General features: G+C 41.4%; 2 protein-coding genes across 29 annotated transcripts in view; one reads left to right on the top strand and one right to left on the bottom strand.

Moving 5' to 3' along the window:
- The window catches only part of DST (dystonin), a 297,941-nt gene that overhangs the window by 254,862 nt on the left and 15,140 nt on the right, over positions 1 to 27,939 (bottom strand). For 17 of the 23 annotated variants that reach the window (XM_090136236.1, XM_090136226.1, XM_090136238.1 and 14 more), the window contains exons 3-4: positions 25,558 to 25,746; positions 9,788 to 9,995 (exon numbers count right to left, since the gene is read on the bottom strand). In XM_090136236.1, the coding sequence (XP_089992362.1) occupies positions 9,788 to 9,995; positions 25,558 to 25,746 (397 nt within the window). Of the gene's footprint in view, positions 1 to 9,008; positions 9,244 to 9,787; positions 9,996 to 25,557; positions 25,747 to 27,939 lie in introns of those variants that run through there. The other 6 variants (XM_090136230.1, XM_090136245.1, XM_090136246.1 and 3 more) reach the window with 1 other exon arrangement.
- Positions 9,959 to 26,056, top strand: LOC149919168 (uncharacterized). Of its 6 annotated transcripts, XM_090136263.1 has the most exons (5): positions 9,959 to 12,268; positions 15,838 to 15,975; positions 17,573 to 17,738; positions 20,177 to 20,417; positions 25,644 to 26,056. In XM_090136263.1, exon 1 carries the CDS (start codon positions 9,959 to 9,961, stop codon positions 10,472 to 10,474), a length of 516 nt encoding a protein of 171 aa, XP_089992389.1. In that variant the 3' UTR covers positions 10,475 to 12,268; positions 15,838 to 15,975; positions 17,573 to 17,738; positions 20,177 to 20,417; positions 25,644 to 26,056. The 6 variants fall into 6 exon arrangements, with proteins under 6 accessions (XP_089992389.1, XP_089992391.1, XP_089992390.1 ...); XM_090136265.1 differs by lacking the exon at positions 17,573 to 17,738; XM_090136264.1 differs by lacking the exon at positions 20,177 to 20,417 and having other exon boundaries at positions 25,644 to 26,055.

Here is a 27,939-nt window from a genome sequence, read left to right as displayed (position 1 = left end):
CTGAGTCAAGTAATTGACAGCCCCACCAGAGGGGATGCAATACGTGATCTGTTGCTCACCAGAACATGAATGAATTTATTGGTGACATTGGAACTGGAGGCTGCCTGTGCTGTATGATTGAGTTCGTACTCCAGAGAGATACGAGATGGGTGAAAAGTAAAATTAGGAAGCTGAATTTTAGGAAAGCTAACTTCCAGCTTTCAGGGAGTTAGTCAACAAAAACACCCTGGGAAACTATCCTCATGGGCAAGGGTGCAGAGTAGGGTTGGCAGATCTCTGAGGCTTTCTTCAAGGTGCAAGAGTTCCCAATCCCCAGGTGTAGCAGAAGGAAAGGAAAGGAAGGCAAGAGACTGGTGTGGCTGAACAAGCTGAAGAGCAAGAAGAAAAGGTGCAGGCAGTGGAAACAGGGACATGTACCATGGGAAGAGTATAAGGGAGCTGCTAGGCTGTGTATGGATGAGGTCAGGAAAGCCAAAGCCCAGCTTGAACTAAACTTGCCTAGGGATGCCAAAAAGAATTAGAAAGGCTTGTACAGTTACCTCAACCAGAAAAGGAAAGTCCAGGAGGGTGTACCCTCCCTAGTGAGTGACACAGGCAAGCTGGTAGCGACAGACAAGGAGAAGGCTGAGGTACTTAACAACTTTTTTGCCTTGGTCTTCCCCAATAACAGTTCTCCACACAATCCTCTAACATTTGTTTTGGTAGGAGGGGATCAGAGAAGCAACGTCCCTCCTGCTGTAAGTGAAGATCAGGTTCAGACCACCTGAGGAACCCGAACATCCATAAGTCTATGATCCATGGAATGTTCAGCCTGGAGAAGAGAAGACTGTGAGGTGACCTGATAGCAGCCTTTCAGTATCTGGTGGGGAACTACAGGAAAGAAGGGGAAATACTCTTCAGCAGGGTCTGTGGTGATAGAACAAGGGGAAATGGTTTCAAGCTCAAAAAGGGTACATTTAGGTTACATACAAGGAAAAAGTCTTTTATGGTGAGGGTGGTGAGGCACTGAAACAGGTTGCTAATGATGTGGTTGAAGCCCTAGCCCTGGAGACTTTCACGACCAGGCCCTGGGCAACCCAATCTAGCTGTGGATGTCCCTCTTTCTTCACTGCAGAGAAGTTAGACTTATTCTGACTCTAAGAATTCTATGATTCTATATATATTTACATGAATCAACTTGATTTCGTTTAATACAGTTTGCAACAGAAAGAAGCAGCAAGTTAGAATTTGGGTTGTTATTCCCTGGGGTAGACTAGATCTGGCCTCACAAGGAGCGTACGAATTCTATTAACAAGGGCTCTATTTTAACAAATGGAAATGGGACAACACAAAAGGATCCTGTTGAGCATGATAAAATTATAAGGTAATTTCATCAAGGGACCTAATCAACTTTGGCTTTCTTCCTGTAGTTCATCTGCATCTGTTCTTCTCTCCTTTAAAGAGATGCTGAGCCAAATTCCACTTCAACTCTACTGTAAATTGGAAGTCAACAAAACTTATTTGCCAAAAAAAATTTAGCAATTGTTCTCTAAAAACTGGATAGAAGTCACAGAGCCTGAGAAAAATGTTTGCTCTTGCTCTACAATACAAAAGAAGAATCTGTATTTTCAAAAATGTACTTTTTTGTTTCTAAAACCAATTTCCCTTCTGAAAATTCTGATGAACTTTCCCCCAGATAAGATATTGTATTTACAATCCTTATAAAGAGTTTTAATTTTGTAACTAATCTGTAATGCACAACATGATGATTCAGTTTCAAGCATTAAGTAATGACCTGAACAATGCATAGTCACTAAGAGAGAAATTCAAAGGTACAAACAGCAGTGATGTTGTCTAATTTAAAAAGCATTCGGGATAGCAATGTAACTGCTATATGTGCTTCTGAAAACATTTGCACTGAAACCAGGAGCATGTTAGCAAAAAATATCTTGTTCCCGAAAGTTATGGACAACTGCACAGCAGCAGCATCTCAAGACAAATGCTTGAGTCATTTCCTAATTTCTAGGACAAAATGTAAATCCTTTTTCTCTAGATTAAAAATTTATCTAAAGGAGAGGTAATTTAAAACATTAAATATTGATAAACATTGATAGCTAAGTTCCCAGCTCCTGCCAATTTTAACAGAAGTTTTGTTCAAGCAAAAACCGCAGTATCACAAGTGCCATTCTGCTTTTAAAAGAACCTCTTCTGCAAGAACTGCTCAGGATGAATTACTATTATTATTATCATTGCTGTAAAACGTCTACCCAAATTACCATGCACATTTGCTTCTTCTACTGTGCTTAAGAGACCTTGTCACATGAGGAGTGCTGTGGCTGTAACCTGAGATCGGGCAGAACAGAAGTCTGCAAACAGGAGGCAGGGGTACCCTTTTCAGTAGCCAGCAAAAGACTTTCAGGAACTTTGCAGTTCACTTACATTCTCAGCAGCATCTTGTCTGCAATATCACTTCACAAAGTGATGTACAAACAATCAGACTTTTAGCCATTTTGTGACCTAAAACATATATGCCTCTCTCTAATCCCACTATAGAAGAGCCTAACTAATTTTAGATCCAAGCGGTGTAAAGTGTCATAGCTGTCAGAGAGCTGGATACCCGAATCTCAGTCCAAAGTGACTTCATTTTCCAACACTATTAAACTATTAACCCCACCTGATTGCTGATCTGTATTTATATGCATTACAGAACACATTAATTAAATACTGTAATTTCATGTATTAGCTATGAAGCTGAACTATAAAAATATACTGAAGAACCAATTGAGTTCAGGAGGGCCATGTGGCTATAATCAACAGCAGATTTTGGCCTATGCTACTGAAAAGCCCATCAGAGGCCTAATCCTCCTTGTCTTACAGAAATAGTCACACTAATTGTGTAATTGCAATACGCAGAATTTAACCCTCAACATGTTAGAATCTTTGTCCTCCATCAGATTTCTTTGCAGCTATTGACATTATAACTGCACATAAAAATAAAAGAAGAAAAAAAAAGTGCTGATTGATTATATTCCACAAAAAAAAAAAAAAAAAAAAAAGAAAAGAAAAAAAATCACATACCCAAGCATACTAAAATTAAATCAGGAAACAGGCTAACTTAATGCAGCTAAGACTAAATTCTAGTGTCCTAAAGGATTACTGGCAAGGGTATGCCCCAACAATCCTCGGCCCCAGACTTGGGAAGAGGCCTGTGCAGGTGGATGGCTGAGGCCAGCATGCCCCCAGAAAAGCACTGGAGCCTGCCTACATAGATAACTTGTAAGATCTGCTCTGAACATGCCTTCAGGATCAGACCCGGGGACTGAGGCGTCTTTGTGACTATTGTTTCACCTGTTTGAAAGCGGGGCTGACTGCAAGCATTCAGCACATGAATATTTTCACCCACCATAGAAAAATCAAGGCTTTGTTAAATTGAACAGCTTTAATGATGTTTTACAGGAAACATTTCAGGCATGCAGCAATAAGCTGCATTCATATTTGACATTTACAAATCTTTATTCTTTTAAGCCTGAACTTTTAAAATACTTGCGCTTAACTTTAAGCATGTGAATAAACCCATTTTTATTCTACTGAGTACTTAATTCTAAGTCCATGTTGTAGTTCTAGCAAAATGGTGGAATAAATTCTCTGAATTATGCATGCTTTAAATAGCATGGAGGAAAAAAAAAGGTATATATGATCTGATTTTCACACAAAAGATTGCTAGAGATAAACAAACTAGATCATGGTAAATAATGAAAACTCCCTCACCCAAAAAGCTGTCTGGTCACAACAAGCCTTTTTGTACAGTGATGTCTGAAATTGACTTTTCTCTTAATTTTTTCATGCTTCACCAACTCCTGGCTTAGGCTGTAAAAAAGCCATAATTAACATTTCTGTGATTGCTACTTATGATGTTGCTGACTCAGTGGGAATTGGGAAGTACCAAAAAAGCAATTTAACAAACCTTTATTTGATCTCTGCCCCAATTGTCGTCTCAAAGATATCTGAATTTATACAAAATCCCACCTGCCTTAGTCATCCAAGCAAGTATATTTTAAAGCCAAGGAGACAGAACCACAGATCATGTACACCATCCAACTCAACTTCAGAAACCATCCTGAGATGTTCACACAGCCAAAGCCTCACTGAATTGGCTGGCATTCAGGTTCTCAATATTTGATTCCAACAAAATTAAGAATTCCTCAACTGATTTCAAGCAAACCACTCACACTACTCAAATCAGCAAGATCTGGTTCATATTTAGGATGAGGCACACTTAAAATAATTCCATTCCCAAACAGTATGAACCAAAATGGCAGCAGGACTTTTTACTTAAAGGAATATTGAACCAAATGAAGCACAGGTTGTAAATTTTTTATGTGGCCCAAGGAGTCAATTAATTTTGCCTGACTTCATAACACAAATATCACTACTTTTCCATCTTTAATTGAACACACTTTTTGTCAGCTCAAATACTTTGTATTTCCAGGAAGGCTGACTTGCTGTAGGCAACATGCAAGAAACAGGGAAAGCCACAGTGTCACTATGCTGAAAACCTGGGTGCTGACAAAGGACTGAGTGATGCACAGCCAGGCAATCTACATGTACCTGCACTGAGCAGCAAATGAACGATCTTATTTCTCTGAATACCAAAGTGATCAGCTCCAGGGCTTGAAGGTAACAGCACCTGAGGAGAGGTGAGAGAATAACACCAGCAATGGAAATTCCTTACACAGCCTGCAAAACTGATAGCTATATGCCACCAGGCTTTGCTACACCGAAGAAGTAAGAAAAATTAAAAGTATCAAGTCGATTAATCATGAGTATTTCTTTCTAAATGCAGAACCAAAAGCCCTGAAGCAGAAGCGCTGACTCAGAGTACAGAACAAGATTTCTGGAAGTTGTCATTAAAGCCCCTGAGTTCAGAATCTAAATAAGAAGTTTCAGAAAATCACTGATTTCAGAGTTGGGTCTAAGTCTGACACTGAACCAATGCAGGAAATTCCAAATTCCTAAAACAGCAAAGCGTCTTCGTTTTCAGCACCTGCTCTGAGCAAATGATCCCTTTTTGAAGTCACGCTCATGGAGATGGATGATAAGCATTCACATTTCTGGTATTAATTCGAAAAACATACCCAAACAATGTGAGGACTGCTTTGCTCGAATCTACCCGCAATGGAGCATTGCAACAAACAAGTGGCATTGCCCTGACCCCTATTCAGGCAACCAGACACAACAGATAACCCACTAGCTCTTGTCCAAGACTTGTTCCTCAGAAAACAGCTGCTTCAGTTGGAAACAGAGAATGACATTTCTTTAGCCTAAAGAGGAATGCTATTACTGAAGCAGAACAGAACAAAGTTGAAGTCCAACCTGGGTTTTGCTCTGCACAGCCCCAGACCTGCCCCTCCTGCAGCAAGCTGGCAGTATTCTAAAGAAGCAGTGGCCACACATCCAATATGAAGAAAACATTTCTGTGACACCTTTCCTCTCATCAACAACAATGCAGGCCAATTGTATTCACAAATTCACAGCATCAAAAGGTCTGCATGGACCAGAAAACTTCATATATTTTCAACTTCTATAGTCTATGAGGTATTAAGAACATTGTTAAATAACTGTAATCTCTTTCATGGTTAACTCCATGAAACAGCTCTTTTCCAGAAAGAACAACCTTGTTGTCATCATTAGGCGTTTCTGTTTCAATAATGATGTTAAGGGGAGGAAACTTTGTTACATAATTGCTCAAAGTTTTGCACAAAAGAGGGCTGTTGCAACTGGAATTTAAATATTTGTTACAGGAACAGGAAAAAAAAAAAAAGAAAAGAAAAAAGAAAAGGGGAGGACTCATAATATAAGTCTTGATGTATTACTTCAGATCTATGCCAGAGTAAATCCAATGAATGCACTGTACGTAAAGACATTGATCTCAGATGCTTAATGCTCAAATCACGTCGGAATGCAACAACACACAACCACCATCTGGTAGAGATGGCATCTAAAATTTTTAAACTCAAATGTATACAAATGCTACTGGACATTTTCTTATTGTGAAGTCAGGAGGAACAATTTATCAGTAAGGTTGCAGCTAACAATAATTTCATTATTTTTAGTTCCCAGGCAATGGTGATATGACAAACAAAGTAACAGACTGATTTTTACAGTTCATTTAAAACCTCCCAGAGGAATCAAAAGCGGCTTTAGATAAAGCTGAACTCCTAGCTATATTTGTATTATTTCTCATCTTCCTGTTCAATCACAAACAAGATATGAAATGTGTCAAATATTTCTGGCAAAATATGCTGGACACTTCAATGCCCCTATCGCAATAAAGGCTTTGCCTCTGTCAGCAGCACCTATGGAAATTTATAGCAGCAATTTGTGCCCTTAAGTAGCTTGATTGGATATGATTTCTGAATCCTCTAAGATAACATGACTTTTTTTTCCAATCCATTAAAATACTTTAGAAATACTGCCATTGAAATAAGCGAATCAAGAAGAAAACCATGATGACCAGCAACAGAACTGACGAGGAGTCAGAAAACAACATTTTCTCACATAGCAAACAGCTCCTCTGTGCTATCTCAGCTTTTGCAAACAGTTGCCTAATTATTTACTGTCACAGCCATAGACGTGGTCAGCAGGCAGACTCTGAAGACACACACATACCCTGCTTTCCGCTGTTAAATCAACAAAGTCATTGACTTTGCACTACAGCCCTACAGCCTGTTCTGGCCAGTGAAAAAGACGAGGAGCAAAATCTGAATTTTCTACCTTGAAACAGGGGTGTGATTTTTTTCCCCAAACCCAAAGGCCCGGATGTCTTAATGATGCGGCATCACATGACCCCAGGGCTTCCAAGGCGGGCGGTGAATCCTGTACAGCTGACTCTGCTAGTTACAGCACTCAACAGCTGGGGCACACATAGTTTGGCACCCTGATAACGCCCGAAATGAGCATACAAGAGCATTCTGCTCTCGTGAAGAGGAAATAAATTCCTAAAAAAAGAAACGTTAGCACTAACGCTGTTGATTGAAGCTCACCTTAAAACCCTGAAGGCAACATGTTTTGCATTCAGTTCAGAAAAACAATAAAAGCAGTGTTTACAGAACTGAAAAATTTGGAGAAATGGCACTCCCTCTTCAAAGCATATATTGTAGCAATTCTTTTCTGATTAGATCAGCTCCCATAGCAAGTCATCAGCACAACAATCACTGCAGTGAAGTCATACCACTGGGACTCCGATGGGAAATCACGAGCGGCTTGGAAACACATTGTGAAAAATAATGCTTTCTCCAGGTTTCCAATATATCATAATTAAAACAAGTCCGAATCTTCACCTTTGCTCCCAATGGCTGAATAAAATACACCTCAAACAGCAAAGCACGGCAGGCCGGTATACTCAATGTGACACTAAAAATTAAGGCAGCAGAAATCAGATCCTTCTGAGCAATTTCAGGATTCAGCTATCACTGTGAGCAGCGTGTCAATGGGCACCATGCAGCCCCCACAACACCATCGACTCAAACACATCCAGAATTTATTTTTTATTAAAAATGTGAATTAGTTTTAGGAGTTTATTTTAATGAAAATCCATTTGCCCACCAACACTGAAAAAACAAATATCTCAGCCCTCATGCCCATGAGGCTCTCTGAAATAAGGGAAATTAGGCCTGCAGCCCCTTCCAGACCTGTAAGCAGACCTTAGCTGAACTGCAAATATAGGGTAATGTGAAGCAGAATAGAAGCATTTTAAATTAGAAGCAGGACAGGAAAATAGGTTCCCTCGGTGTAATTTCATTTGGTTTTTTGTTTCTTTGTTTACAGAGTGAAGTCCATCCGCTTTAAATTTTTGCAAAGATTAATTTAGCTACATACAAAGTAATTGATGACAAAAAAAAAAAAAAAAGGAAACTGAGCATAGAGTAAAGGCATCCTTTTGAAGATCATCTATTCCAAGCCATAATTGTTGCTCATCTAAAATGCACTAAAGCGTTTCAGTATCAAAGTGGTGCACATGCTCCATAGCTGCATTGACACAATGGGCAACAGACACAAAGGAGTCATTAGCCAGTGCTGTTAATGACACATGAAATGCAAGTGGCACAGGTACTGAGTATGCTCGGGCTGGCAGGTTCCCATTTCACAGCAGCCATCCAGAGCATTTCTTATTTTTCAAGACTTTGCCACAACCAACCAGGATTAAAGAAAATCCGCTATCAGCATCATCAAATCAAGCTGCCTTACATCATGCCACTCCCTTTCCCATCAGTGGGAACCATTTAACCAAAACCTTTACATCTGAATGCAAGCATAGGGCTGAAAAGCCACAACTTGTCACAATAAGTACTTGAGATATAAAATGGAACCAATCTTTTTCCCAAATATCACTGAAGGACTCAGCACAGCAAATGCCAGTGTGTGATGTGACACCGTAACAACTATTTCTGGGACAAGGATCTGATCTGAGCTGTTCGCTCCAAATGTTTTCACTTAAATTAAAATCAGACCCGTAACACTTTCAAGAAAGCATTTTCACATTTTGTAGTGGCCAGTGCTCTGAACAGCACTCTCTCATCACACCTCCCAAATGATATCTTCTATCCCAATTAGTTTCAAAAAGCCGTGTAATTTACACGCCTTATGAGCTAAATTTAGTTGCGTGCATCTTTGTCGTGTTAAGTGCCTCTTTTTCCCTGTATTTTCCCTGCTTTCAATGACAAAAGTCAGGTGCTGCGTGCACTAAGATCCTCCTTTGCCTGGCTACAAAAACAAGATGAAAAAACGGTGGAAAATCATCACAAGCTTTAAGGGTAGCTACACGGACACGGGGACGCTGCCCTCATTTCATAGGGGAAAGTGGGGAATGGCGAATAAAAAAGAAAACCCATCAGCACCTTTCTCCCCACAGTCATCGCCTTTCTCCCCACAGCAGCAGAGCGCGGTGCGGGCGCCCCGCGGCCCCTTTACCCGCTCCCTCCCAGGGGAGCAGCCCGCACCGCCCGCCCTGCACCTGCCGGCCGCCCTACCTTTGTATCTCTCCAACACATCCTCGTAGGCTTGCAGGTACTCCTGCTCCTCGGCATAGAAGTACGCGCCGGGGGAGAGGTAGCCAGCCATGGCCGGGGGCTGCTAGCGCTGCCCACCGCCCCGCTCGTCTCCCGAAGGCAAACAGCCTCGGGAACGGCCAAGAAGCGAGAAAAAAAAAAAATTAAAGGGACGAAAAAAACCGACTGCCTGCTGGAGGGAGGGTGGGTGGAGGCGGCAGAGGAGGACGCTGCCGGCCTGGCCGAGGAAACGCCCATGCTCGGGTTTCAGCAGCCGCCCCTCGCGGCGCGCAGGGGGCGGCCCCAGCCCGGCCACCTCCCGCCCGGCTCCGGCCCTCCGCTTCGGGGCGCGCCGCGAGCGCCGCCGCCGGCGCTTCCCTGTCCTCCCCTGCCTTCCTCTGCCGCCGGCGGAGATCCGGCGGCTCGGCGCCCCGGCCCGCGGGGGGGGGGCCCTGGAAGCAGGGAAGGAAGGAGGCGCCGGCGTCCCCCGGGAGCGCCGAGCCCCGCCGCATCCTCCCGACGCCCGTTCACGTACACGCTGCTCCCGAACCCCCGCCCGCCTTCTCACTGCCCGGGGGCTGCGGCCGCCCCGTTCGCCGGGAGCCGCGGTAACGCCGCGACCCTCCCCCGGCCCCTGCGGCTTCGCATCAAAGTTTAATGCGCGCACCTGCCCGCAGCCCGGCCCTCCCGCTCAGCCCGGCCGCAGCGCTTAGTCACCGCGCTCGGGAGGGCATCGCGCGTTGATCCCGGCCGCCCCTTACCGGCGATGCGCAGCACGGCCCGCTCGGCCGGGTCCAGCACGGAACCGCCGTGGATCTTCCGCTTGGAGCGTTCGTGCTTGGGCAGGTTCCAGGGCAGCGTGTCCCCCGGCGCCGGCGACCCCGTGCCCGACTTCTGGCTGAGGTCTTCCTCCTCGGAGAGATCGGCGGAGGATGACATGGAGCAGCGGTAGGACGCGGTGCCGGAGCTCTGCACGGGGAGACACAGACACACGGGGCCGTGGGTGCGCGGGAGGACGCGCGGGGGTCCCCGACCCGGACGCGTGGCGTGGGGAAGCGTCCCTGAGGCGTGGGGTTGGGAGGGCGCAAAAACCGGGGCCGGGGGAAAGGAACGCCGCTCACCATCTCCGCGAAGGCACCGTCGGGCGATCCTCCGAACCCGGAGGCGGCCTTTGGGGGCCTCGCTCAGAGGGATGGATGCCCGCGGCTCCGAGCCCTCCGCCCGCTGCTCCCACAATGAAGCCGGCGGTGACAACAAACCCTCCCGCTGCCAACCGCCGGCGTTTGGCTCCCCCGCCCGGGCGAGGGGCAGAGCTGCCGGCGCCGGTCCGAGAACGCGGCAGGAAAACGCCCGCCCGCCCCCGCAGGGCCGCCCGCACCGCACGGCCCCGACCCCGGCCGGGGGGTCCTACGGGGTGGCCGCGGCGAGCACCGCCCGCACCGCGCTGAAGGCGGCAGTTTTCCCCTGGAGTACGTTTGGAGATGTAAATGAGCGCGGATGCAGTGCGGGAAGAGGTTGCTGCCGTCCTCGCTGTCCTTTCCGAAGGGTGTAGAAGGAAGCGGAGATGTCGGAATGATGATTTGCACCGCAGAGCTGAGGATGAGGATGCAGCGCACCCACACAGGTCACCAGGGCAGGAGGGAGGGCTGCTGGGGCCTTTCCTCTGTGCTTTCTCTCTGCCGAGATGTGATGCCTGCAGGGGATGGGCAGCAGCGACATCTTCGATTTGGGATTAGAGATGGGTGCTACCATGTTCTCCTTTTGAAAACACAGCCAGATGTGGGCCCAGGTACTGTATCTGGTTTTTAGGGCTATGTCAGCCTCGGCTGGGAGAGGCATACACTTTTGGGCACTTGGCAGCCCTCATCCAGCCCATGCAGGCTCCAGGCTGTTGGATAACAAAAGTGCCTATGTTTTAGGCCTGCCTGGGAGCCCCCTTATCTAGGATGTGCCTTGAAATCCATGCAGCTCTGCTTACAGAAGAAATTTATGCTGTGAATGAGTTCTGATAAAATTCTTTGCTGCTATCTGAACAGTTCTCTTATTGGCTCTCATGGGATGAGCAAATGAGCCGCTGTTATTATATCAGGGGTATTTACCCTTTAAAAAACACATAATTCAGAGAAACAATGTGATGCACGATGTGCTACACACAGAACTACCAATAAATGTTCTGCTCAGTAAGGTTCCCTTATTTAAAGAAGGAATCCTCCATGTAAATAAGGGGATCTCTTATTCCTGGACACTTTGCTGACCTTGTTCACTGCTATGCCAAGCCTCTTTTCTCCTCTAGCGCTGGATGGCCAAGTCCAGAGGGCAGGGAAGGAAGGAATGGATGCATACAAACAACTGACTAAATTCTTGATCACTCTATAGCAAAGAATAAACAGCATGAGGCAGCACAGGAGAATAGAGTTCCTGTGGCCTGTCCACAGCTCCACACTGTGCAACAACAGCGTTCTCTGCAATCCCAGCATCCTGCTTTGTGCCTGTGCCTTCCATTGGTGCTCAGTAATGCTCTGTGGTTTTGGATCACACAGGCCCATAAGGACACGTATTTTGCCTTTCAGCATCTTCACCTTTTTCCTTCTTACTTTGTAACAGGAAGACCAGAAGCAATACTTTGTTGGTATTTATATAGCAATGGGAATATACAAAGTAGAATGGCAGCTGTTACTGAAGCTTTGACAAGAGATCTGAACCCTACATTTACCTCTCAAAGTGCAATATAATTTTTACCCAGAAAATTTCCCATTCCTCAAAGGAGCCCTTAGTAGCCATTCTCACTGATTAAATAACTCATTTCATAGCTGCTCTTACACTTAGAAACCAAAAGTACTGCCTGGTGACCATTCCCTACATAACACTGAACGGGCCGTGCCCTCTATGGAGACATCCATTCTAAGAACAAGGATGCTGTCCCTCTGACCACAGCACTGGGAGGTGAGCTCTGTGATGAGGTCCAGCTCCCACGCTTTTGAGAAATGACATGGAACAGGCAGAAATAGAACAGCCTTTGGCATCTGTGCGTATTCCCATTAGCCATGCTCTTTTAAGTTGTCTTCCTTCATGAACACACACTAACAAAGCTCATGATCTAGACCTACTTTGGTTTATCAACTCTTCAGGAAGCACGCTATGCTCACTGTCAGTAAAAAGATGGATGCTTGGAAAGGAATTTTTCATAACAAGAGGACGTAGCAAATTCACAGCGAAGAAGCCATGCCAGTGCCAGCTCCCATGTGAGTTACAGCCTGCTTTGTTCCTCAGCATTATTTCTGAGTAACGTGCACACAGAACAGCAAAGTGTTTTTAAGAATCTGAGCTTTGCTATTCCAAAAATGTTTGTGATGAAATTGAACAACTGCTTGGTTTTGCTTGAGTAAATGAACAGCTTTGATAAAAAGTCTCAAGTAAGCATTCCATGATTAGAGCAGCCTAGTAACCAATTTGGGGGTAAATAAATATTTAAATAAATAAATAAATTCATTTGTAATATCCTGAAAATGTTCCTGGTTGATCAGGACAGAATGTGAAAAAAACCAAACAAACAAAAAGAAAAAAACTGGTAATGTTGGGTTAAAATAAAAAATACGGAAGGCACCTCCATTGTTACACTGCTGTAAGCAAGTGAAAATTATACATACTGTACACAATCCACTCAAACCTGGATCAGGCCTCTCCTTCCCTGCCTACCCTGAGACACAGCGAGGGTCAGGGCTGATCCTCAGAGCAGGAAGGCCCCAGCCCCGATGCTGCCGCTGCTTACTCTGTGCCTCACCCCCACCGCGCATCCCTCCTGCTCGTTAGCTGAGGACTCATCCGTCGCCTCTGTCGCCGGGCACGGCCGGAGGGAGCTGTTGGATTTGCACAGATGTATGCCTAGAGCAGCTTGTGCACCGAAGCCTATTGATCGTACATAAGCAAACCTGGGCTCAGTTCTGCCTGCATTAGAGCGTTAGTGCTGACGCACGGCTTCCCCGGCAGCGCCGCAGGGGGGTGCAAAGCGCCCGCAGCCCGCATCGCTCCCGGAGAGCAGCGCGCATCGCTGCCGGTACCCGCGCCGTGCCCTGCCGTCAGTGACACTGCAGCTGTCTGAGTCAGGCTTGCTGCTGCGCTGTAACTGCTAGCTGCCTTCCAGTAAGAGGGGGGATTTCAAAGAAGGAACAGCACGCTTCTTGTAAGTGGGGTTTGGCAAGGGACCAAATCATGATTTTCTTTCGAGGAGAGAAAGGAGGACTGTTTGTGGTAAGAAAGACCCTACAGATGATAGGTGGAAAAAAGTGTAAGCTGACACGCAGCACCACGCCTCCATCACATCAGGCACACCCAAACAGGATCTGATCCCTCCTGAACACTGCCGGGTTTTGCACTGTCATTCCTCAAGGGGAAAGATGAGCAGAGATTCGCTTTGAACATCATGGAATCATAGAATCGTAGAATCACTCAGGTTGGAAAAGACCTTAAAGATCATCGAGTCCAACCACAACCTAACCATACTACCCTAACTCTAACAACCCTCTGCTAAATCATGGCCCTGAGCACCACATCCACACGGTTTTTAAACACATCCAGGGATGGTGACTCAACCACCTCCCTGAGGACCCTATTCCAGTGCTTAACAACCCTTTCTGTAATGAAGTTTTTCCTGATATCCAACCTAACCTTACCCTGGTGCAACTTGAGGCCATTTCCCCTCATCCTGTCACCAGTGAGATCAGCCCCACTCTTGCTGAAAGCATCTTTCAGGTGTTGGAAGAGTCTCTCTTCAGCCTCTTTTTCCTCAGACCCTTCAGTCTCTCCTCGTAGGGCATATTCTCCAAGCCCTTCACAAGCCTTGTTGCCCTTCTTTGTTCCTGCTCCAGCACCTCCATGTCCTTTCGGTACTGAAGTGCCCAAAACTGAACACAGTACTCAAGGTGAGGCCTCACCAATGCCGAGTACAAGGGCAGGATTACTCCCCTAGTCCTGCTCACCACATTCCTGATACAAGCCAGGATGCCATTGGCCTTCTTAGCAACCTGGGCACACTGCTAGCTCAAACATCAGGAGGATTTGAACTGCCTGCTGTGCAATCCAGGCAGCAGGAACAGCTGGGAGGCTGAGACTGAATGATCATCACACTGTAAAGTTCCCCATCTTTATGACACTGGGGATTGTGCTGTGCAACTGAATTGTAATACAGAAGAATCTTCTCTTTGAGAAGAAATTCCATTGCAGTGGGTCCTTTCACTTTGCTTTTTGGAAGCTTTTGGGAAGTAGAGAAAGAACACTGCCTCATGTTTCTGACTGACATTAAACCCTCAGTTTAGATACGAGTTCTTCATGTTTCATTCATACTAGAGTATTTCAGAGCTTATGGAATACATTTTCTTTTCTTCTGTGGTGTTCATTGTGGACAATAAATAAACATGAGCAGATACAAAACGATGAATCGTGGTTTACTGAACGCATTTCAACAAAATCCCTTATAATTAAGAATAATTTAGAGTACCGGTTGAGTGTAACGTGCTATTTTCATCCCAGATTGAATGATATCAAAGTGGATCAAATTTTATAGTAAAATAACTTAATACATTTAAGACAAAATCTAGGGCAACTGAATGTTCCCATTAGTAAATCTTTACCCCTTTAACCTGATTAGATGGTAATGCAATGCAGAATACAAAACACCCAATGTATGTAATCAGGCTGTGTGAGTCCCTGGGGTCTGTGAGTTGTCAGAAACCATCAAAATTCAAAACAGACACAGAAATAAATAAAAGTGCAAATAAGGGCAATGTAAAAGCAACTCTGCTAAGCTTAAAAAAAAAAAAAAAAAAAAGTGAAAGAAAGGAAGGAAGGAGGAGGAGGAAGGAAGGAAGGAAAGAAAATCCACCAATGGAGACTCAGCTCTATTAAATGAGTATTTCTTCCTCTGGTTCTGTGCCAGTCATTTAAGAGCACATTCATACTTGAAAATGCCTTCATTAACAGGATGTGCAAATGTAAGAGTAGAGTTTCTGGCTTTTTGTATAATGTTATAGAGCAGAAAGCTAGCAGGTAAATATTCTATGAATCTCCTAAACATCAAAAGGGTCTGTTTCTACATTAAACACCTTAGTGAACAGTTCTCATGAAGACTGATTATTACTTTGTAAGGACAGTTTACATTGTCCATCTGTCTTTCTAATGGCAAGAGAAGAGAGACTGTTTATTCCTGGATGAGACATGAAACAATGCAGCATGTCAGGCACCTACTGGTCTGAAGTGATACCATCTTCTGTAACTTAAAAGAAAATCAAATAGTGAATATTACGCCACAGAAAGTTTTTGTTTCATTTACTTCAGGTACTGGTGATCTCTTTCAGGAGCAACAAGTTGAGAGATGGTCCACATTTATAATTCCCTGTTAACTGTCAGATGACAGTTTCCACAGGTCTCAGCCATTTGTACCAATGGCAATGGGATAAGAGAAAAACAAGATTGAAAAGTTCCCTGGACTTTGAAGTATATTTCTGTGCGAGGAACACCTGCTTGTAGGTTTTATTTTTCTTTCTTTTTCAAAGGAATAGGTTGGAAAGCAAGGCATGCTTCATTTTGTGTAAGTAAGACCTGGACATAAGCAGGGCCAAATATATTCAGGCTAAAGTAGTCACATTGTGCCAAAGCCACTAGTTCTCCCAATACACTGCCTACTAAAACTGTACTAATTAAGGTGTGATTGTTTTTGAACATAATTTGAAAATGAATAATATTAGATCAGCACGACAGCCCTGATATGTTCCATATTTAATCCATTCCTCTATTTCTCATCCATTTCTCTTTTCAGTTTTCCAATATGAATTGCAGGACTTAACCCTGAAAGAATGTACCTACATTTGTAGAAGCAAACAAAGTTACTGAAGATTTCTTAGAAGCGAAAATAATAATTTCAGCTCTGAGCATCTGGGAAACCTCAGTATGCAGAGTAAGTATTTTAGTTTAGCTTTATACTAAACCAATCAACAAGTCTTATTTCCATGATTTTTAAAAATTAGTGTTTCATAGGTACTAGAAAGAGAAGTACCTAAAATATCACCATTTCATGGCCTCAGAATTCCCAGTCTCATATGAATTATTTTTTGTAGAAGCAATGCATGTACCTCAGATGACTGCTTTATACAGCTGTTGCAAAAACCCTCTATTAACTAAAAATATTTTAAATTAATTTTTAGTTACAGTTATCTTGCATTTATTTAGATCCCCCTCAGCTGCCAGACACAAAAGAGAATAATGCGACAGGTAGAATTAAGGTTTGAGGAGGGCACAGATGATTTTATCTGCTTATTGAGAGCACAAGGCAATTATGCAGCAGAGGAAGAATATGAAATCAGAAATCATCTAGCTTCAGACACTTTTCTCTGCCTTTTAAACTTCTCATTATAGTTTTTACATATGTTTCAATAAAAAACAAATTTCTCAACCAGAAATTCTATATCACAGTGTGAGAGTACTCTGGATTAAAAGAAAAGCAAGCTGAAGTATAAAATGGCATTAGAACCTCTAATGAGCACAGATTGCTCTCCAGAAAAAAAAAAAAATAAAGGATTTAGATGAAAATTTTATATATAATGAACATCTAAAGTTGTGGTATTGATATCCTAGTGTTAGTAACAAATGTTAGCTTTTTTGACTGATACTTTTCCCTCCTTTTACAATTAAACATTCATTTGTTCTTTTCCAGCTGTTTCAACCCAGTGTTTTAAAACAGTTTCATAACTTGACCAATTGACACTTAACCATTTGAAAATGTATGTTCTTACAATTACATAACACAGTAATACTGCTAGTAATTAAGTTACCAAATTGTTTTCAGTTATAAAATCCATTTTTGGTTCCCTTATGTTTGGTTGAAAATATTCCCTGTACAAGCTTGAGTTTTCCTGAAAATGTTGAGACAAAGGCTGACTCAGAAGCCTGAGAGCAAAATGGATGAAAATATCCAGCTTTCTGTCAACGCTAAGAATTAAAAAAAATAAAATTGAGAGGACTCTCGACTTTGAAACAGCTATTTTAAATCAAACTATATACAGGACTTTTGTCATCTTTGTTAAGTTTGTCAACATTTGTCAGTGATAAGTCTTTGAAATATAAATATCATGTGCTATCCCTGGCACCACAGAGTATAAAGTAGATCTCTTGAAAGCGTGGTTTTGATCTCACTGCTCTGACTAGAGAGCTGCTGCAGAACCTACCGTTCTCTCGATTGGAAGTAATTTTCCTCTACTGGCACCTGAAATTTACACTTGGTCTTTAGTTTTTGAGATAACAGAATTTATTTGCTTAAATACTCCTTTTGCTTCCCTGATGCAGCCTGCATGATATTTCCTCTCAGCACTTTTTGGTTTTGCTGAGCTGGTCAACTTCTTTTAATCTCTTATCTGCTCATCCCTGTCATCTAGTAGCCTTTCTCTGCAAAGTTAAATAGTTTGACTTATTCTTAGGGCTTAGGTGACTACCAGTGTGATTTTACTGGATTTTTTCCAACAAGGCCACATTTGAACTTATAGCTAAAACCTTTGTAGGTTGGCACTCACAAACCAGAGACTGTCAGAACTACAGCTGCCAGACCACTGCTCCACCACCACAGACTGACCACACAAATCCGTCCTCGCAGCTCTTACCTCCCATCTGAGGACACCCATCATCCTCGCTGAGGAGCTGAACAGGATACTTCCAGCATGGAGATAGGTAGATAAAGCTGATCTCTCTGCCTAATAGTCACTTGCCACAGTTGCAAGCTGATTGCAACGTGGGCAGGAAGCATAGAGAGCAAGGGCAGACAGGCACCAGACCTGATGGGCAGGAGACTGTTTTTTGTATGCTCCTGGTGATTTGCTCAGCTGTGCTTAGCTAGGAAGAGGAAAAAGCCATATGATCTAAATGCAGAGAGGACAAACACCGGAACCAGCATGCTGGAGGAAAGGGCAGAAGAAATACAGCCAGACTGACAGCCTGAGGGACAAACACTGAGACTAGCTGAGTCGGAAATACAGTCTAGGGGCTGGAGCTGAAGAAATAAAGCATTTAAGGGCTCAATAGCCCGCATAAAGACTAGAGGATAAATAGAGCTGCAGGACAACAGCTGGGACAAGTGACTATGCTGGAAAGAGTGGACCAGGGGAGAATCAAGGATCTGATGAGCTGTTGTGAAACTAGTAGTGCCTCAGCAAAAGGCTCTGCATGAGGTTATGTGATGAACACGGCAGGCAGGAACTGAGGAGACAGTCTCCAAGAAGAGAGACAAACAGGAGCCAAGTAAGGTAAAAAGGGGGCCTTAGGGAGACACAGAAATCGAAGAGCTGGTTAGATAAGTACCTCTGAACGCCAAGGTGACTGAGCCTGGGGCTGGCTTCACAGGGACTGAGACACAGGAATGACACAGGGACTAACAGAGCGAGAGGAGAAGGGCTGGGGTCAGGAGAGGAGCAAGTGGTGGGAAGCATGGCTGAACAGGCAGGAGAAAGGAGCCAGTGGTGGGATGGAGAAAGGCCAGGAGCAGGCTGGAAGAAATGGGGCAAAAGTAGTAAAGCTTAGGGAGAACGTGCACAAAAAAGCACAATCCCCTGGGCAGCCTGTAGGAAACTGTAGGGAACTCCACCAGCAGCAAATATCTGAAAGTTCCTCTAGAAAATTAACTCTTCCCTTGTATTATTGATTCACATGGAGGAATACAAATACTGTCAATCTCTGAGTTTTAATAGTAGAAATTTCTGTGGCATAGTTCAAATGACAAAACCTGCTGATGAGCCACACAACAGGGCTTTCTTTTTAAGTAAACTATTTTCAACAGTAAAATCTTTTAACACCAGGTTCCTACTAAAGTACTGTTGTTAAGGTTGCAAAACCAAGCAGTAAAATGTTACTAAATTCCTCAATCCCCTTAATTCAGCCTTTTTATTTTCACATTATGATGCAGTCATAACAATCTGGTCATATGCTATTATGTCCACAGTCTCTAGCCTCTGTTTAATGCAAGTGATGGGTGATATTCACTCCATGAATAGTTGCTCAGTATTTGCCTTTGCCATACTCTGTTCAGTGGGCAGCCCCAGAACTTTTTTTTATGCTACTGAAATACTGATGTGAAGAAAAAATTATTTTGTAGACTGTTTTGTGGTGTTCTTCACTACAGTGAATCTATCTAACTGCATTGTATCTGGCTGCTTCACAATTAAGTTGATCTTTTGTATTATATAGGGGACAAACTGAAACCAATAGATCAATTTTGGTCAAACTAGGGACAAGGATCTCATTTTTAAGAGTTGTTAGAATCATGCATTAGTAATACTCAAAGCCTGGACACGTGGAGGTCTGTGGTTAAGTGGCAGTTTGAGAACTTTAATAAACCTAACTACATGCTGTAAGTCAGGCACTTAGAAAATGGAGGATAAAGTGTTTTAAGCCACTTGATCGGCAAGTTCACAGTGACCTTGTGTCCATCATTCTTCAAGGCAGCACTCACTGCTTTTTATAGAAATAAAAGATCCTTTCTTCTCTTGCAATCTCCTGTTTTATTCATTTACACATTCTACAACTTCTGCAGTATGACTCCCACACATAAGAGTCATCTCAAGAGCACTTCCATCCTACAATGGATGTACAAAGTACATCCTGGAGTGAAGAGTATGCCAGCATACATTTACAGTCTATATGGCAATGTAGATGCATAGCCAGCTAAACTAAAGCTGCATGTAACATTAATTCCAGCATTTCCTAACATTTGAATACCTGCCTTTGTCAGTCTGTTCTTTTAACATAATACCCAGGTGCAATGTTCTATATAAATACTAATGGAGAACGGAGTCCCTTGCTATATAAAGATGTACTGTTTATGTGCTACAGTAGGATGTTATACAATACAACTCTGAAGACTGACTCTTGAGGAAGAGGAAACATCTGCATTTAGAGTATAATTACTAGGCATCTGAGAGACAATTACTGGTCATTTTAAGCTGTGCAAACAACACCACTGTAACAAAATCATAGCTGATTAACGATGTTTTAACCTGCCTTCCGCTACTGTACAGAAAATCACTAGAAAAACAATAATCATTTTAAATCTCAAATCAAGTTCATAGCACTTTATTGTTGTATTTTAACCAAAAAATATTTTTAAATTTGTAAAGATATCACCGCTATGACCTACAAGTAAGAAACCTTCAAGAAATCTCTCCAAAGTCCTAAACTACCTAGGAGCTGGGGAAAAGGAATGGAAGAAATGGGCAATTTCTAGCACGCAATAGATGAGCTGCAGAGTGGAGAACAAAAAGAAGCTAACAGGAAGTCAGGAACAAGCAACAAGGAAGGAGGTCACAGAAGCTAACAGAACAGTGGGAAAGAGTCTTTGTGCAAAACTGCTTCAAAAAGGTTTGTGAGTGGATTTATCTGCTGTAAGAAAAGCAGTGAAACACAGAAGTCCAAGAAACAGGTGCAAACATCTCTTGGTAGGCACGTGTGTGTTTGGAAAGGGAGAGAGACCTTTAAGTCAACCTAATGTCCACTGAAAGCTCTTCATTCATTTTGAAGGCGACAAATGCAACTTACACACTTAGAATAGGCACCTAGAGATATTTTTCAAGATGTAAAGATGCTTAAAACTTGTTAAAGTTTTTATAAATTAATCACTTAATAAACCCTCTCCAGTTCTTCTTAAAATCAATATCAATATTCTTTAGATACTGAAGCAAAAACCACACTCGTTTCCTTTTTTATGTTCATTCACATGTTCTTTGCATTCATGCGTTCCTTGCATTTCTTCACTGTGGCTGTATTCATCCTGAGTGTGAATGTGTGCTGCTGTGTTCTGAGAGCATTAATAGAATGTTAAAAAAAATGCTGAAGATGAAAGAAGATATGGTTGTGCTTTGCCATATCTGCTTCTAAATGTGATTCACAAGAGAAACAACCCAACCCAAGAAGATGTCTCCAAAAGAAAGCTATGAAATGTAACCAGTAGATTAAATAGCTAATAGTTGAAATTAACCAAGTCTTGTGCAGTGTGATGAGTAATTTTGGTATGTCATCTGAATTGGGTCACTCAAAATATCAAGTGAAGTATATCTTGATATTGGAAAAACAGTAAATAGCATCAGATTAAGAATTAAAGGAAACTAAAATCAAATGGAAATTGTGTAATGAGACTTTTTTAAAAAACACCTAAAAAGGCCTTCAGAACAATTTTCCCACAGGAAATACTTCATCTCAAATAACACAAGTGTCAACTAATACCTAGATGTCAACTAATACCTAGACTTCTATTACTGATCTGGTATCAAACATTTTTAAAACATCATGTTTTTCTTATGGAATTGTAATACTGTTTCTTATTCTTCCCCCCTCACAAATAAAGGTTTAAATATATAAAAGCAAAAACCAGGATGCTGAATAAGACTGGATGGTGTGGCTCACAGTCTTAAATGCATTATAAACTGATTAACTTTGCTTTCCAGTCTGCGTCATCAGACTCCTTACAGTGTAAGCTTCACCTCAATTACGGGAGTCTCAGTGGAGCCAAACAAGGCTGCTTACATCAGTAGACTTTTAACACATGCACCTGAAAGTGAAGGAACAAGGCTTACTTACAGCCTCTGTAGTCTCATCTGCCACTTCTAGTGATCCTGCCGTGACAAATGCAAGTGTAAATTTTGATAGACATCATCTTAAATAAGCTGAGTGCTTGAATGAGTCAGGTGATTTAGAAACCCTTCAAACGGTTTAACAATGAAGATATCAAAAGATGCTGCTTTGAGAGCATTTCTTTTCAGCTATGTGTTTAAACACACAGGATAGATTAGAATTATCAGAATTGTATGCCTGACTCCACTGCACAGAAACTAGGCACCTCTACACTAACTCAAGGTTATCAGTTGGTTCCAGGCCACCAAAGACAAACAAACTTAATAATTTACAGAGTGATATAATCTTGCTTCATATTAGACCACAATGAAAAACACAGATAATATTTGCAAAACACTTGTAATAAAACTCTTCCATTTGCACAGTTTAAAATTCGCCCTGGAGAAATACCTCTTGACAGCAGCAAACTCATAAAAGGTTCCTTTTTGCAAAAAATTCCCTTTTGCAGAAAATTTACCTACTATTCAGAACGAGCCATCTGATTCTTGAAAGGAGATACATAGGGCTCCTTTGACTTGCCTGAAGTCATGCTAATTTAAAGAACAGTCCTGCTTCTTCTCAGATGTTCTCCATTGTGTTCAAAAATTCAAGGCACACTTTGGTAATAGGTATCCATGCTCTTCTTGGTGAGAAGTGGGCCTTGAACTGTGACCTATACAGAACAGCTCAAATAACACAACTACCAATGAGAAGACCTACAGGGCACAGGATTGTCGTAAAAGAGCTAAACTGCACAATATTATGCTGATGTTTCACTGCAGGAGGATGAATAAAGTCAAGTATTAAAGGATATTAGCTATTTCTTGTAAAGATCAGTATTAGGCCAAAGTATAGGAAGGTATTAAAATCAGAAGAAACATCTGTTCATGGAGATTTTCAGAGAGATAACTATTCAGGAATGTTATTCCCTAATTTAGTTATGACATGATATTCAAAAGATCTCAGTTTATTATGAAGGAAGTGAGAAATAAGCCAAGCAAATGGAGATAATTCTGGTGAAGTCCAGGAAAATGAAAAAAAACATATTTACATGCAATAACGTCAACTAAACACAAGATGATCTAAAGTAGCAGAAAGCTTAGCATTTAAACTTCAAATAAAACTTTTAAAGAAATATGTGAAAAGTGTTTATTATGTTATTATAAGCATTATTATATCTTAATAGAGTGGCAACACAGGCTAGTGTACGTTAGGGCTGGTTAAGCAAAAATTTTCTGGAGCAAAGAAGAAGTTTTCCACAAGGCTGTTTTATAATTGCTTTGGAAATACCTCTTATCAGAATACAGGAACAACAACAAAATACAGAATTAGTCAAAAAGCAATGAAAATAATCATGTAGAGAAATGTTTTATGATCAGAAATTGTATCTTCTAATTAGTAGACATCATACATCATTTTTTCAAGCAATGACTAAGCAGGATATGGCCAGAACTGCCTATGAATAGTTCCATGGTAAAAACATCAAGGCAATGGATGATTTATTTATAGTGCCTCAACTGAGCAGAGCTAGGAATAACAGGAAAAAATAATGGAAAATGATGGAGAATTATGCAGATTAACATGCATTTCTGGCACTATGTCATGTAAAACTGTAAGAAGCCAAGGGCCAAAAGTATCATATTTGAGATGTCAAGACTAAGTAGAGCAAAGCTGCACCAAACTGAAGGATGGATGACTTTGTGGTTCTGAGGAACTTTGCAACACTGCAATGATTTGTCATAGCACAAACCTTATGCACACTGTCACCATGACATCAATAATACATTGAGAATAACTTAGAATGTCCATAAGGAACAAAATTGGTGAGCTATGTTTTCAGGATTGTAGCGTAGTAAAAATGATACTTTTTTTTTTTTTAAATACTGTGAGTTCATCAAGGCTTTAGAACAAAAGACTATCAAAAGAACTGTATAAAATTGCATAGGGGATACACAGCAAAAGCAATTTCAAAATACTGACACAATGGTGACAGCTTTGAGAGAAGTTTACACTAAGCCTAGGATTTATTATTGTTTCAGTGGTAAAACTTGTCAAACACCTTCAGATCTGTGAAATGCAGTGGAACTGAAGTTACACAGTAACTGTGCCGTTTTCCTGTTCTTTCACTATTTATTTTTGCAGATCCTGAAATCTCTGACATGTTTCTAACTTAAGGGAAAAATAGAGCTCTATTAGCTTCACTAAAGCATTCTTCAAAGTCTATTTTGTTGCTTACAGCATTCCCACAGTTTTAGTTCTTTAATTCAGCACCACCTATTGCTTATTTTTAATCTCCATGATGATAATCAGCAGCAGTTGGTAATAGCCTCAGCAACTACAGATGAACCTACTTTCAGCATAGGCTTACCAGAGAAGAAAACGAGCCTACTTATTGAATACTGTGTTCAGTTTTAGACTCCTTACTACAAGGAAGATATTAAGGCCCTGCCAAAGAAGGGCAACAAAGCTGTGAAAGATCTGGAGTACAAGTCTTATGGGGAACAGCTGAGGGAACCGAGGTTTAGTCTGGAGAAGAGGAGGCTGAAGGGAGACTATCATGTTTCAGGCTATGGGCAGATAAGGGGTTAGCCTTTTTTTCCTAGATGAGTAGCAATAAGACAAGAGGTAATAGCCTCAGATTGCACCAGGGGAGGTTCAGGTTGGAGATTAGGAAAAACATTCTTGGAAAGAATAGTGAAGTACTAGAATGTTCTGTCCAGGAAGGTGGTAGAATCACTATCTGTAAGGACAGCAGGACCGACACAATGAGAAAATGTCACAAAGAAAAGAAGGATGCTCACCCATCTCCAAAAATCTAGGCTCACAGAAAGACTCCACAAAGGAGAGATCACCAGTAAGAGAAAAAACCTTAGTGCCAGTCATCCCTTAAATGAGGTCTGAGCCTGGCCCCACCCTTTCAATTGCACAGGTGAATTACCTTCACCTGCCCTTCCAGGGCTGAGCTGGTGCTGGCAAATTCAGCATTCCTTTCTGTGCAGAAGTTTTTTGCTCTCAGGCAATACACTTCCACCAAAGAATGCTCTTTTTCAAATTAACTTCAGAGCTTCCTAGTAATTCTTGGTAATGCATTAACAGAAATCCTGGAATGTTCAGTTTGGCTGGAGCAACCTTGAGACAATCTTTAATTGGGTATGCTTAATGGTTACCTTTGTAATAATACTGTCTTAATGGAAGTAGTTCAAGCCTCTTAACATAGGTGCAGATAGGCTAGTCATTGAATGCATCAGAAAGATGAGCTCTTATTAAAAAGAGAAATGCATTATGTCTGCCAGAATATATAATTATTTTTACACACATTCACATTAGGAATTGTCATATTTCCACCCTAAAAGTAGGATATCAAAATTAAAAGAGCTACGTATAGATCAAGCTGAAGAGCAAAGAGCAATAAGATTTATGCAAATTTTGTTGAGCAGAAGTGTTATAAATACTGTATAAAGCAGAAGAGACCTCAAAAATTGTATGCAGTAATTAGGTTTAATATAAATTTGGTTCAGTACATAGATTCTCTGATAAATTTAGTAAGGAATTTTAATAATATCCAATCTCAGCTTCAATTATATGCTATAAAAATCTGTTAAATAATACCAGGGTAAAACTATCAAATGAAATACATGAACATTAACTATTTGCTGAATATTAAATCAAAATTCAAAAAAAAAACCCTCTTCAGAACCCTATTTTTTGAGGTTATGAACGAGTGTTAGGTGAAGTCTAACACTGTTGCATGTGGAGTTCTCACTGAACGTGAGAACTGGAAAGATCTTTAAAAGTGAGGAACAGAATACAGATGGCCTAAAAATCAGAATCATTTTACGTGCCTCTACAGTATACTTTCAATGCCACTTATCCCTATGGGTAGAATACTTACTGGTTTTCGAGTTGGTGTAACTTGAACGGAATGATAAAATTCTGGTTGCACTCGGCTGCTTTTCTTGATTTTCCTTTTTCTTACAGAGGTTTCCTGCTCGCTTAGATGGTGAGCTTCTAATAAAGGCTGTGTTTCCTCAAGGCGAGGTGCTACACGTCTTCTGGCATGACGAGGACTTGATCTGAAGCCCTGCAACAGAAAAAACAATCATCGTGTTTAACATCTCCTACAGTAGAGCCATGTAACAACAGAGAAATCACACAGGATCTTAACAAGGACAACACTGAAGCACAAGCATGCTCATTTTAAATTAATATAATGCCCATATATACTGCATGTAACAATAAAAGGATGTTGCCATGTGCTGTGAATGTCACATTTGTTTCATATATTTCAATTATGTATGTTACTGACTCAGCTCATAGCGATAACTCTTGTTGCTTTTCTTTATGAGCCCACATTAGTTGTAAGTAAATAATTATAATTTAAAATTTATAATTAAATATTCCAACTTTTCTCATGGCCTCATGAGAAATTGTTTTAGGGAGTGTGAGCAGAAAATATCCTTTTTTTTTTCCTGAATGAAAGTGAAGAAAAAATTGGTAGCTAGCAACACAATGACCACTAACTGTTCTTGTTAAGAGTTCTGATACTGCTAGATCTAGGAGGAGACCTTACTATTTGGAATAAAAGAGTTATGAAAGACAGCTTTCTTTTGCTTATTATCTGGGAAATACATGCATATTTGGCCAAAATAATAAACTTAGGAAAAGCTGTCCTTTACAAATGCTTCACAGAGGTTTGCTGTGGAAATTTCTAAACATCAACCAGAATGTCTTACAGCCTTACAACAATTTCATTTATTTAATGGTAACAGGTATAATGCTAGCCCTGTATTACTACTCACAGAAATTTACATAGACCATTCTCATATTTTCCTGAGTTCCCTTAACACCAATCATCACGAGCATACAGGAGCCTGCCACCAGGCCAGGCTGAAAATCAGTTTCATTTCCTTGGTCCCACCAGCTTTGAGAATAGATGGGCCAGATCTGTGTCCTTAGTAACAGTCTTGAGTTTAAGGACTGCATTCCCTTTCAAAACAAGGAATAGACACAACAAATTTCTGATTTTCTACCTTCTTTTTCCTCTCGGTGAAATGTTTCTATCAATGTCCTTATTCAACAAATCCAGCACTCAGAAATAACCTGTTCATATAGAGAGTAGAGCTTCTACAAATTAGGATTTTAGTTAAAACTGCAGCAATCCATGCTGTGAGCCTCAGTGTCCTGAGCTCCTGTCAGTTGAAAACTAGCAGGAACAGTAAATTTCCTTATAAACTTGCTGTTCTTTCTTGCCTCCTACTTTTTGCTTTTAAATTACAAATTCAGCATAGAAAAGTTATGCTAAAATGTTATGTTTACAGACAGAGGTAATCAAAAGTCAAGTGGGTGCTTTTTGTGCAAACTAGATTGATTCCTGTAATGTTCATGCCACTGCAAAGGAAGAGACCTGCAGTCTATTGTGGGCACTACAGATGGACAGTTATGTTAGCTCTTTAAGGAAATGCTCCTGATGCCAAAACACACAAACATAACACACAAAATATTTACATACGTAATTACATACATATCTACATACATGCTGGTAATTACAACAGACATATCTTGCATGCAACATGATGTGAAAAGGCTGAATTGACAAAATGAAGTATCAGCACTTGGATAAACCTAACTTCTCGTAGCAACTTTCTACTGCTGGACAGGAATGGACCCCAGCCCTACTTAGTTCATGCAGGAGGTTGAGTCTGTACATGTGCTGCATCAGGACTATGAAGTATATATGAAAAAGATGCAGCCCAAATTTCCTGAATCCTTATTTACAATCCATCCTTATTTACAATCCACGCTACTGAAGCAAAAGAGTTGTTCAGGCTATATGCAGGAGCTGACTTTGATTCCCTGTCTCTTTAATAGAAGCATATTTCTGCACATCAACTAAGGCACACAGCAGGGAAGCTACGGCAGCCAATAGACCTGCACAGATTTAGAAAGGCCTCTAAACATTCCAATACATAAATGTGTGAGACGTTCCATCATGCTATTGCAATGGGAGAAGCTTTTGCCCATTTTCTCTGCACACTGTAAAATAGCTAATATATTTGCAGTGTATCATCCATCATGATACTAAGGTCAGTCAGGATAACAGGACAAAAATACAACAGGAGCCTACCATTACAGAGCTTACTTGAATTTTTTTTTTTTATTTTGCAAAAAATAGTAGTGTGCACTGGGGATTATTCCACAATAAAGGAAAATACTCTTTAAGAGACCAAAATACTCAGCAAAACTGTTTTAATTTTCTAAATGTAAAACAGATTAT

The sequence above is a fragment of the Phasianus colchicus genome, chromosome 2 (assembly GCF_987193195.1).
Source record: "Phasianus colchicus chromosome 2, bPhaCol1.hap1.1, whole genome shotgun sequence".
In the NCBI taxonomy this organism is placed as follows: Eukaryota; Metazoa; Chordata; class Aves; order Galliformes; family Phasianidae; genus Phasianus; species Phasianus colchicus.
The sequence above is the reverse complement of the archived record's forward strand: the minus strand, read 5'-3'. Positions and strand labels throughout refer to the sequence as shown.

What these genes read in the sequence shown, in the direction of transcription:
- LOC149919168 (XM_090136265.1), top strand. Translation starts at nt 9,959, where the DNA reads ATGACATGGAGCAGCGGTAGGACGCGGTGCCGGAGCTCTGCACGGGGA.